This window comes from Tursiops truncatus, chromosome 2, assembly GCF_011762595.2.
Source record: "Tursiops truncatus isolate mTurTru1 chromosome 2, mTurTru1.mat.Y, whole genome shotgun sequence".
NCBI lineage: Eukaryota > Metazoa > Chordata > Mammalia > Artiodactyla > Delphinidae > Tursiops > Tursiops truncatus.
In genome coordinates this window covers 54,728,401-54,741,243 of record NC_047035.1, presented here as the reverse complement: position 1 = coordinate 54,741,243, position 12,843 = coordinate 54,728,401, and the positions used below count along the sequence as shown (strand labels likewise).

General features: G+C 34.7%; 1 protein-coding gene and 1 non-coding gene across 7 annotated transcripts in view; both read left to right on the top strand.

Annotated features, from left to right (window-relative positions):
* PRPF39 (pre-mRNA processing factor 39) overlaps positions 1–12,843 on the top strand; it is a 37,385-nt gene that overhangs the window by 23,620 nt on the left and 922 nt on the right. For all 6 annotated transcript variants that reach the window (XM_073800518.1, XM_019923963.3, XM_073800519.1 and 3 more), the window contains 8 exons: positions 5,131–5,296; positions 5,751–5,858; positions 7,251–7,415; positions 7,730–7,856; positions 8,224–8,492; positions 9,354–9,538; positions 12,325–12,399; positions 12,638–12,758. In XM_073800518.1, the coding sequence (XP_073656619.1) occupies positions 5,131–5,296; positions 5,751–5,858; positions 7,251–7,415; positions 7,730–7,856; positions 8,224–8,492; positions 9,354–9,538; positions 12,325–12,399; positions 12,638–12,758 (1,216 nt within the window). The remainder of the gene's footprint in view (positions 1–5,130; positions 5,297–5,750; positions 5,859–7,250; positions 7,416–7,729; positions 7,857–8,223; positions 8,493–9,353; positions 9,539–12,324; positions 12,400–12,637; positions 12,759–12,843) is intronic.
* Positions 8,563–8,648, top strand: LOC117311499 (small nucleolar RNA SNORD127). The gene has a single exon (XR_004525694.1). It is a non-coding gene; the product is annotated as a small nucleolar RNA SNORD127 (small nucleolar RNA).

Below are 12,843 nucleotides of genomic sequence, written 5' to 3'. Positions count from 1 at the left end.
AATGAGAGAAAAGAATCTAAGTTTAATTATTCTTCATGGTTAACACAGTACATGGCACATAATAGATGCTTATTTAAAACATAATGATTTACTAAAGGTCCATTCTTGTGATTCACGTAACATCGTATATCCAAAAGAGCAAAGAATGTATTTTATGTAGTAAGTCCTGTTTATATTCAAACAATCAAAAATAATTTCAGTTTAATTTTCTACTGTGATAATCTGTTATGATTGGTATCATTTCATTTTAATGAGTGCTGTTAAAACAACTAGTTCTGTGTACTGTGATTTCCATGTTTCTGATGTATTCAAAGTATCCCATTAATAAGGCTCCCACTAATACGGACTTAGTCTTTCTGAACAAGAAAGTTATGAGGACTGTGTTGATAAATGTTTGCTATAACTGCCATATTTCTGTCATAATTTTTATAACTAGTATTGTGGTAGAGCCTGTAAACTTTAGGTAGTTATTAAGTAAGTGATTTTCTAAATTTTTCTTTACTAACAAATTAGAAAACTTTATGAAACGTTTGTACAGAACTGTGGATCAATTTGCTAAGCTATGTAGACCCAGGTTAGAAACAGAAAGCATGTGGACCTGAATATACCATCTCTGTTTTTCATGAGATAGAGGAGGTGGGCAGGTTTCTAGGGTATAATGACCTAGGGAGACACTTGCTGAAAGAGATTATTAATACAAGGGTTGGCATGTGGAGACGCTTGGTGAATATTTGTTGACTGAATTTAAAAAGTTAAAATATTTTTAATGTTTTTTTAAAGCCTTTAAAGATTTAAAAAGTTTTCTGGGACAAAGCAGGTTCCTTTCATAAACCAGTTCTTCTAGGGTCTAAAGTATAGGTAAAATATATGATTATAATAATTTTATTGTTGGTAAGAAAAAAATATGACTAGGAAACAGTTATACAGACAGTATTCTGAGTGCCTTATAACTCATTTAATCGTCACAATTAACCAGATATAGGTATAGGTACTATTATTTATCTATATTTTATGGAAGTAGAGGCAAAGAAAGATTAAAGTATTTGCAAAAGGTCACAGAATTAGTAAGTGGGTGGAAGCTGATTGGAACCTAGACAGTGTGGCCCAAAGTTCTTGGTGTAGTTTTTTTTTTTTAATATTTCACTGGGCTTTTAAAAATGCATGTATGAGTATAATAGAGATTAGTGGATTGCATTACACATACTGCTTTTTAATCTACTCTTTTTCACTTAATGTAATGAGACACACTTTCCTTATGAGTATAGCAAACTCAGAAGTAGTGTTGGTATAAGTAAATCTTACAGTTTATGTAAGTAAACTAATTCACATGACTAATTGCTTTGAGAACTGCTGAAATGTTTTCTTTTGCCAAATACACTTCTCCTATTTAAAGTCAGTTATTTAGCGCTTGCCATGTACCAGATGATATGCATTTAAGTTGTGGGAATAAAGGCCCAAAGAAGATATGTATGCATTGACTTGGCCCTCAAGTTGCTCAAAAGTGTAGAAGAGGAAGCATGTGCTAAAGGAACTAAGTGCTGTATTAGAAATATTTCTATTGTGTAGGCTTGTATATTGGATATACACTGAACATTATCTCTAAGAATATATCTAATTTAAAGTCCTCCTTAGCATGAGTACTTTTGTGATAATATCTAATTCCTCAGGCCCAGTCCCTGGTAGTTCTTAAACTCTAGACATAACCTGAGTACTGATAATTTCCCAAAGGGCAGTGATGTTTTATGTTTTTATGACTGTAATACCTTTTCCATTTTCCATTTGTCTGGTAAACTCATATTCCTTAAGACCCATACAGCTTAATGTTTTCTCCGTGACACTTTTTCCAGTTCACCTAAACGGAAGTGTCTGTTTTGTCTTTTGTGCCAGCACTCTACCTACATTTATTTCATTTATCTTAGCACTGATAACACTCTTTTGAATTTATGTCTCTTGTATCCTCACATGTCTGTCATTTTCTGAGGATTTTTAATTGTTTTTGGCCTTAATACCTAGGAACAGGTATTTTCCTTTACGGAAAACCCCTAACGAACTTTTTGGCCAACCCAGTATTAGGCACTCAGCCATTCTATATTGAATGTATTAGCTTTATAGTAGAAAAAGCTAATGGAATATTACTGTTTAGTATTATGCATATTTTATCACCATGTGAAAGAAGTTTATATATATAATGTGGCGATTATTTTATTTTTATTGTATTTTATTTTTTAATTTATTTTTTGGCTGTGTTGGGTCTTTGTTGCTGTGCATGGACTTTCTCTAGTTGTGGCGAGCAGGGGCTACTTTTTGTTGTGGTGCGCGGGCTTCTCACTGCGGTGGCTTCTCTTGTTGCGGAGCATGGGCTCTAGGCACACAGGCTCAGTAGTTGTGGCTCGCGGGCTGTAGAGCACAGGCTCAGTACTTGTGGCACAGGGGCTTAGTTGCTCTGCGGCATGTGGGATCTTCCTGGACCAGGGCTCGAACCTGTGTCCCCTGCATTGGCAGGAGGATTCTTAACCACTGCACCACCAGGGAAGTCCAATTATTTTAAATTTATGTTCTATAAGTAGTTATTTTTCAGTTTTACCTTATTTGAAGTTTCTTATTTATGTCTTGACAATTTTTAATTTTAATATTTATTTGAGTATTAAATCTATTCATTTTCATACCACACATGTGAGAGTTACTTCCTCATTTAAAGTTTTTTTAAATAAGACAATCTGTATTTTTGTCCTCCTGGTGATAAAATAGGTGAAGTTAACCCTCTGTATCCACTGATTTTGCAAAATTTAAATTAGTTTCCAATGTTATTTACATATGTTTGTGAAAGTCTTTTTTTTTTGGCCATGCCATGCGGCATGCAGGATCTTAGTTCCCCTACCAGGGATTGAACCTGTGCCCCCCCTGCATTGGGAGCACAGAGTCTTAACCCTTGGACCGCCAGGGAAGTCCCTGTGAAAGTCTTAAAATCCATAAAAATCCAGGTGTCAGTAACCTAAATCAATTTTAAGAAACTTGGGGGAAAAAATCCATAAGGTTGGAGCATATGGTACATGTACAACCATGTCTGATAATTAGGTTGAAGAGGTAGGTCTGGGTCAGAGGCTAGGTCAGAATATGAAAGACTTCAAGGAGATTGGATTTTAACCTGAATGCAGGGTAAACATTGAAGTGATTTTGGCATGAGGGTGGGATATGATCCTGTTTACTATTTTATTTTTCATGTTTACTTTTTAATAACTTTTTTGGCTGTGTTGGGTCTTTGTTTCTGTGTGAGCGCTTTCTCTAGTTGTGGCAAGCGGGGGCCACTCTTCATCGCAGTGCACGGGCCTCTCACTGTTGCTGCCTCTCTCGTTGTGGAGCACAGGCTCCAGACGCGCAGGCTCAGTAGTTGTGGCTCACGGGCCTAGTTGCTCCGCGGCCTGTGGGATCTTCCCAGACCAGGACTCGAACCCGTGTCCCCTGCATTAGCAGGCAGATTCTTAACCACTGCGCCACCAGGGAAGCCCTTAATAACATTTTTGATAGCAATATTGAGGTGGGGTTAGAAGCTGTGGGACCAGAGGCTGGAAGACTGGTTTATGTTTATCTAGCTGTAGTGAGGAGGGCATGAAGTCATATTTAGAACGTAGACTAAATTGGACCTAATATCCAGTGGAATGTAAGAGATAAGGTAGGTGGAAGAGATTCGGCAACTTAGTGGTTGACAATATCAAGATTCAAGATTAGAAATGTTGGGACTTCCCTGGTGGTCCAGCAGGTAAGACTCCACGCTCCTGATGCAGGGGGCCTGGGTTCGATCTGTGGTCTGGGAACTAGATCACACATGTGTGCTGCAACTAAGAGTTCACATGCTGCAACTAAGTGTCCGCATGCCACAACTAAGAAGTCTGCATGCTGCAACTATGAAGCCTGCATGCTGCAACTAAATATCCCACACGCTGCAACTAAGAAGTTGGCATGCCACGACTGAAGTTCCCACATGCCGCAACAAAGATCCCGTGTGCTGCAACTAAGACCCTGTGCAGCCTAAATAAATAATAATTTAAAAAAAAGATTAGAAATGCTGAGGGTTTTGATTTGTGGATGAAAGTGACACACTTATAGACACGTTGTATATAAGGTTCCAAATTGAGATGGTGTAGATACTTTAGCTCTTCAACTTGGTGTTTTTGATTAAAGTTTGTGTGTGTGTGTGTGTGTGTGTGTGTATATATAAACTAGTGTGTGTAGATAAATGACATGTTTTTCAAAACACTCTTTGCTTAAAATCTTTATTTCTTTAGGCAGAGCGTTGGCAGTTGTATATACTAATCTGAAATTTAGGGAAAAGGTTTGGGCTTAAGTTAGTTTTAAAATCATAGTATGCTTATTATTTCAAGCTGTATTAATAAGATTGGACAGAAAGTATATAAAAATAGATGAGAACAAAATGCAGAGTGGAATCATTGGGCATACTAGCATTTGGGGGCAGGCTGGAATCAAGGAGCAGTCAGAGACTTGGAGGAAAACCAAGTGGTAACTCAGAGCCCAGGGTGAAGAAGATTCTAAAAGGAAGGTTAGTTAACAGCCTTAAGTACTGAGGACATTATTAGGATAGATGCTGTACTATAAAACAAGTATCCATTTAATTTTGCATGTAAGAGGTACTTGGTGACTTTAATTAGGGCAATTTCATTGGAGTGTTTGGCACAGACATGTGAATTCAGGAGTAATTGGGAGGTGAGGAAGGAACTGCAAAATTTGTTGATCATTTGTAAGTAATCATTTATAATTTAAACATGGATTGCTGTATTTAATTTTACAGTCACTTGACAGATGAGAAAGCCAAGATTTAGAGAAGGGAAAAACTTCCTATAAGTCAAATAATTAGTAATGGACAGAAGTAGGATTTCAATGTATGACTTGTCCACGCCTTCTTCATTCCATTGCAAAGGCAGGAAGGAAATGAAGATGTCTGTAGACTGTTTTATCAAGTGGTAGGTTATTACTGTAGAAAAGGAGAAAGGGTGTGGTGTTTTGGCTTCTTTAAATCAGAGTTCCTTTGAAAGAGTAATGTGTAGTAGAAATGTAATGTGGGATCTAAAATTATACTTCATATATAAAGCTTGTATTTTTATTGTTTTCCTTTAGATTTAAAGAACATATACAGAATAACTTACCTAGAGATCTTCTAACTGGTGAACAGTTTATTCAGCTGCGAAGGGAATTAGCTTCTGTAAATGGGCATAGTGGTGATGATGGTCCTCCTGGTGATGATCTACCATCAGGAATTGAAGACATAACTGATCCAGCAAAGGTAACCAGACTTATTAAAAAAAAATCTTTCAGTGCATGAGAAACTAAACTTTATGTCCCTTGACTGCATGTGTGGTGTGACTTGTAGCTCATATAAAATCAATTTCTGATTAAGGCAGGTGGGAATTCTTTAGCTTGTTTGATTTAGAGTAGATAATGTGTTTTACTATGAGACACCTGAAAAACTACGTTAGCTTAGAAGCATTATTTGGCCTATGTTGTGATGTACTAGCCCTGTTTTTTGTTTCTAAAAAGGCATATGAGAAAGTAGTTTATTAGGAAATACTTTTACAGATTTCAGTATTGTTAATTGTACTTTGCACATAATTGATAATGGTTAAAAACCCATCACTATTCTAAGACTATAGTATGGGTGGATAATACTTAAATGTAAGCAGTGATATTTAAAATTTTAGTATATAACTTGTGTGATTAAAATTTTTTTTCTTCCCTAGCTAATTACTGAAATAGAAAACATGAGACATAGAATCATTGAAATTCATCAAGAAATGTTTAATTATAATGAGCATGAAGTTAGTAAAAGATGGACATTTGAAGAAGGTGTAAGTGCTTGCTTTTTTGTTATTGTCATTATATGCTTCAAAATACAGATAGGAGTAATGTATTTTTGTTTTAGTTTTGAGTGATGTCTCTGCCTTTTAGTTTTGCTTATTTAAGTGATGAGGTATTTGTCCTACCTATGGCTTCCATTATCAGTTTTCCATTATTTTATCATTTTCCATTATCAATTTTAGAAACATTGAATTCAGACTTACATGAATTGCAAATTATCTTTAATCTGAACCATTTTATTACAGTTCAATTTTTAAAATCAATTTCATTGAGTTTTATGTACAACAAAATGTACCTATTTTAGGTACAGTAAAATGAGGTGTTTTTTTTTTCAGAATTCTAATTCTTTGTTTTTTTTAAACATCTTTATTGAGATGTAATTCGCATGCCATATATAGTTCACCCATTTAAAGTGTACAGTTCAGTAGTTCTTAGTATATTCACAGATAGGTACATACAGTTAATTTTAGAACATTTAATTAATGTTAATTTTAGGACATTTTCATCATCCCGAAAAGAAATCCCTTACTCTTTAGCTTTCACCCCTCTACTCCCTCATCTGCTTACTGCCCCCAACTCCCAGCCCTAAGGTACCGCTAATCTACTTTTCTGTTCCTATAGGTTTCCCTCTTCTGGCTTTTCACATGAATGGAATCATGTAGTATGTGGTTTTTTGTGACTGGCTCGTAAAATGAGTTTTGACAAATGTATATGCATTGTGATCACCACAACAATCAGGATATAGAACTAATCTGTCATCTCAGAACCCCTTTTCAGTCAGTAACCTACACTGCACTCCTACCCCACGCAACCACTGATCTACTTTCCTTTTTTTTTGTTGTTACATTCACTAGTTTATTTTTTAGATTCCACATATAAGTGATACCAAATGGTATTTGTCTTTCTCCTTCTGACCAACTTCACTTAGTATGATAATCTCTAGTTGCATCTATGTTGCTGCAGATTGCATTATTTTGCTCTTTTTTATGGCTGAGTAGTATTCCATTGGTGTATATATACCACATCATCTTTATCCATTCATCTTTGGATGGACACTGATCTGCTTTCTGTTACTGTTTAGAATCTGTTTAGAATTGTTCAATTCTAAAATAGTCAGCAAAGAATACAGTTTTCTGAACATAAAATTGTGTAGTTCTATTAAAATGACAGGGTAAGTGGAAAATACATTGTTTCTTCAATTTATAAAGCCTAAGTAATTAAAGGGATTTTAATTTTAGAAGTTTTTTTACTCATGAGATGTGATTAAAATTTTTTGGTTCATTATTATATTTATAATTTAAATAATTTGTATTACTGTAGTCATACATATTTTGGTGTTGGTACTGGTTTACTTTCATTGTCATGTCATGCTTTTATTACAGATTAAAAGACCTTATTTTCATGTGAAACCATTGGAAAAGGCACAACTGAAAAACTGGAAAGAATACTTAGAATTTGAAATTGAAAATGGGACTCATGAACGAGTTGTGGTTCTCTTTGAAAGATGTGTCATATCATGTGCCCTCTATGAGGAGTTTTGGATTAAGGTAAGAAAATTATATGCTCTGAAACTTGAATATATTATAAACATTGATCTAGTGACTAACCTTTTTTGTACTTCTGTTGAATGTTGTTCATATAACTATATCTGTTGCATTAGGAGATGGTCTGCTTGCAACCAGATTTGACTGCTGCATATGCCAACCTCGTTGCCTCTCTTCGTCCTTCCTTACAGAAACTAGTCTAGTGGTTCAATAAAGGTGCTGAATGGGTTTAAAAATAGAATTTTATCGTTCTGTCACATATTTAATGGCTTGTTCAACTGTAAATTTTTCAGTATTTCCTCTGTTTCTGTATGTAGTATGCCAAGTATATGGAAAATCATAGCATTGAAGGAGTGAGGCATGTCTTCAGCAGAGCTTGCACAATTCATCTCCCAAAGAAACCCATGGTGCATATGCTTTGGGCAGCTTTTGAGGAACAGCAGGGTAAGAATGAGGAAATTCAGTTGATATTTTGGGATTTAAGTTACTTTAGGATAAAGTTATAGGAATTGAGTCTTGAGAGATGGTGTAAAGCAGAGGTCAGGTAAACTTTTTCTGTAAAGGGCCAGATAGTAAATGTTTTAGGCTTTGCAGGCCATATGGTCTCTTTCCTAACAACTCTGCCATTGTAGCTCCAAAATAGCCATAGACAATAACATAAAAAAATGAACATGGCTGTTTTCCATTTCAAAAAAAAAAAAAATAGCCAGAGGGCTGGATTTAGCCTGTGGGCTGTTATTTGCCAATACCTGGCATAAAGGATATTTCATAAGTTTAAACAAAAGCATAAACATTTAATTACTATTTCTAGGTAATATTAATGAAGCCAGGAATATCTTGAGAACATTTGAAGAATGTGTTCTAGGATTGGCAATGGTTCGTTTGAGAAGAGTAAGTTTAGAACGACGGCTTGGAAATATGGAAGAAGCTGAACGTTTGCTTCAGGAAGCTATTAAAAATGCCAAATCAAATAATGAATCATCATTTTATGCTATCAAACTAGCCCGACATCTTTTCAAAATACAAAAAAACCTTCCAAAATCAAGAAAGGTGCTTTTGGAAGCTATTGAAAGAGACAAAGTATGTATTTGTGTTTTTTAGAATATCTTCCATAAAAAAAAGTAGTCTTTTTTGTTGTTGTTTTTCATTTTGGCAACTATGATGAAAGGTTTGGTCTGTATGTAATATATTTCATTACTAAATGAAGACAACAGTCCCTCTAAACTGATGTTGCCATTCTTTTAAAAAATTTTCAAATTATCATTAAAAGGTTGAGAAAATTAACATTATTGGATTTTCTATTTTCTCCATATTTAGAAATTTTATGGCAAGTTTATTAAGTAGAGGGCCTGAGAACATTTTATAAACATAAGTATGGCAGTTGCCTACATTGTAACAAATGTAGCAGTGAGATTATTCTCCTTCTCTAAAGTATTTCCTTTTATATATCAACTGATGTCAAAAGATACTGTCTAGGAAATTTCTCATTTTTTAGATTTTCGGCTAATGACAGGTCTGTTTAAGACACAGGTTTATAAGAGGTTTGCTTCCAGCTGCAGTGAGGAAGATTATCTATGGTTGTGAAGATTTAGATTACTGGAAACTGTAGAGATCTTTTTTTTATGTTTTATTTCATATTTGTTATGGTAGGTCAAGCTACATTAAACCCAAGATAGGATATAGGGTTTTAATTTATTGGCATTTAACAACTTGCATAGTTTAGGAGATGCTAGGATGATGTCTCTACCTACCAATGTGCTTATTACTTTTTTACCTGTTTATTAGATGTATGCTGAAAAAATTTAACATGAATTACATTTTAATACAATTTTCAATACTGAATTTTTCAAGTTGAGACATAAAAATTAAGGCATTTAAAATATCTGTGGTCTAATCAAAATATCTTAGAAATATGATTAATTGGTACTGCTTTTTACACAGGAGAACACAAAGTTATACCTCAATTTACTTGAAATGGAATATAGTGGTGACCTCAAACAAAATGAAGAAAATATCCTAAATTGTTTTGACAAAGCTATACATGGTTCATTACCTATGAAAATGAGAATTACATTTTCTCAGAGAAAAGTGGAATTTCTTGAAGATTTTGGTTCAGATGTTAATAAGTAAGATCTTAATTATATATTATTATCTATCTGAATAGTAATAGAGCACTGATAATTTTGGATGGGAATTTGATGATGAGTACAAAATAATATACTGTTAAATTTAAAATGTTTCCTAGGTTTCTTTTTCCTCGGGTATATGTGGGGGTAAATTCAGTTTTGCAGATGTCTATGTGCTTAATGAGAGGACATATGGTTTGTCTTTCCTTCAAAATTATTTTCAGAATTTTAGCGTGGTGATTTAAACAATGAGTAGATGAGAGAAAGCAGGAGGCAGGAATTCTGTGAAAAAGGAAATGGGTGAAGGATTGAACCCTGAAACACAGAAACATTTAATATATAGACCACCAAAGGTAGATGGGGTTTTCTGGAATAGGAATGCCATCTCAGATTAGAGAAGAGGATAGGTGTGGTTTTACAGATCATGCCTTAATGACCTCATCTTCATGCATTATAAAAGGCTAAAAGATGAGGGTGGGGAAAAGGACAAGTTTAAAATTTAAATCTGCAAAATAGAAGAGTAGAAATATTGATTAGAGCATTGCTGCCATTCCTTTCTTACCTGGTCTAGTAAGGAAATACCCCAATTCCTGTTAGGCAAGTGTGTATACATTTTTGATGGCTGAGTAAGATTTTAATTCAACTGAAAAACGTTTAATATGAGTTACATTTTAATACAACTGTATATGTGTGCTTGGCACATTAAAAGTTTTATAATTACCTAATGTAAAGTACATTAACAGTCTAACAGGGGAGGAGGTACTGGTCTTTTAATAGACAAAGAGAGGCTTAAAGAGAGATTAGGCAGTTTTTCCAAGGTCACTTAGCTATTACATTGTGCAGCTGGAATTAGAACCTACTTCGGAGCCTGTGTTCTTGACCACCTCATGTGCTGTATGTGTCTTCCTTTTGTTTTGTACTGAAGAAAGTATACAAAAGAAATGGCATATGTAATTCTAGCTTTTAGTCTAGTTGGATGGTGTGGTGACTAGAGAGGCTGTACATAAGTATGTGAGGTAGCATATAACTGTTAAGAAGGCTTTGATCTCTCTGGAACAGAATGTATTTGGCATCTTTCATAGAGGAGGTGGGGCTTCATTTAGTTATTACTGGATTCTGATAAGCTAAGGAGAGGATAAAATGGTGGAAGCAAATTAAAGTTCATGTAAAAAGAATATCTGCTTGATTGGAGGGTTTTATGAAGCGGTAAAAGCTTGATGCTAAATGTGCTGTGTCTTAAAAGCTAGACTGAGTTCTGAGCACATGTACACGGTTGACAGTAGGAAGCTATTAGAGTTTTGAATTAGATTAAATGACATATTTAAATTTGGCAGTAATATACAGACAAATCTGAGGTCCGACACAAGGATGCCAGTTAGGCCCTTGTAAATATAGTTATGGAGGGTCTGAGTATCAGGTCTAAGATTGTTGTATTTGAAATTTTAAAAGGGAGTGATATGGAAAATAAATGAGTTGCTTAGAAATTTAGGTAGCAGTGTAATGAATTGGTAAGGATTAATGTTCAATCAGACAAATATAGGATTAAATCCTAGCTCTCACTTAATATTTTGTATTCCTCAGTTTTCAGATTTTCTCATATGAATATTGAGTCTCTTGTTGCCAACCCATGAGTTGTTAAAGGTCTTAAGGAAATTAGTCCATTTTAAAGTCCTTTATGTTGAGTAAACACTGAACCAGAGATTATTGACAGTTTTTGCCCCTGGAATATTTTGGGACCAGTGTTACTGTTAATTGTTATTAAATGTGTACATATGCAGGCTGTCCAGGGAAGTTGAACATGCATGTAAACATCAAGGTCATTTCCACAGAAATGTTAATTATCTGTGTTCAGGTTTCTGATTCCTTAAAAAATAAGGCCATCTTTGTCTTTCTAAAAAATATTTAAGAAAATGGTAAAAGGAGGGCATTTCCTGGTTGTGCAGTGGTTAGGATTCCACGCTCAAAAAGAAAATGGTAAAAGGAAAACAAAATCATTATGATTTTAAAGTCAGTTTGGCTTCAAGTGACATTGTTTTTGAAGTTTTGAGTTCCAGGTGAGACCTATAATACATATCACATTTTTTTATTTATTAAAAATTATCTTTTTAATCAATGATAACTAATTATACTGTAGTTTTATTTTAGCTCTAATTCAATTTATCACATGGCCAAAGTTTACACTTTATCCTAACTGGTGGCAGGTGTCTTTAAGAAGCATTGTTAAGTTAGATCTCAAAAGTATACAAATTATGTAACTGTCAGGACTCGTTGCATTGGACGGAAACATATTGTCAAGGTCACTGTCTTTGTCCTGTGATAGCTCCTTAGTCGGGCTCTCCCCATGTGTTACAAATAATAAAAACAGGTAGCTCTTGGCCAGTATCCCATCAGCTTTAGCCCACTGTAGTACAGAGAACAGGCACTTTTTCAGTAGCTCAGTCAAAAATCCTGGGACTTACTGACATCCTGGTTTGAGTCACATGATCACCTCTAAACCAGTCATTGGTCAGAGATACGTAGTAAGGTAATTGGCTAGGCCTGTATCTCTGAAGCCTCATTTGAACCACATGGACTGAGAAGGAAAGTGCAAGGCAGCAGTTTGCCAAAGCAGATAACATAGAAAAGGTAGCTGGGGGCAGTTTTGCCTGCTGGATCATTTTTTTTTTTCCAAAAGGATGTTCATTGCAACATGCTTTTGTTTCCCTAAGTGGAAATAACTTAAACACTTTAAAAATTTAAGTTTGGCTTTTGTCTATTCCAAAGGATTGTTTTTCCTTCCCTCTCAGGCTTCTGAATGCTTATGATGAACATCAAACACTCCTAAAAGAACAGGATTCTTTAAAAAGGAAAGCAGAAAACGGGTATGTAACTTCCTGCTGAATCAGAAAGGGATGCTTAAAAGAAGACATTTCATTGTGGAAATCCCTTTAAAGATAATTATCACCTTTATGTTGTGGTAATTTATTTTCGTGATTTGAAATCATATAAAACAGAGTGGTCAAGAACTTCAGATGAATGTACACAGGTGACACTCATCCATTTGTTAAAAGTACTTATCTGTGGGAATTCTGAAAGTTTCCATTTTGACCTTTGATTTAGATCAGAAGAACCAGAGGAAAAGAAAGCACACACAGAAGATACAACTTCATCATCTACGCAGATGATTGATGGTGATTTACAGGCAAATCAAGCTGCTTATAATTATAGTGCCTGGTATCAAGTGAGTTTACATAATTATAATTGAATTTTTTGTTAATAGATGTTATTAGAAATGCATAAATGAGGATAGTCTTTTTTTTTTTCCT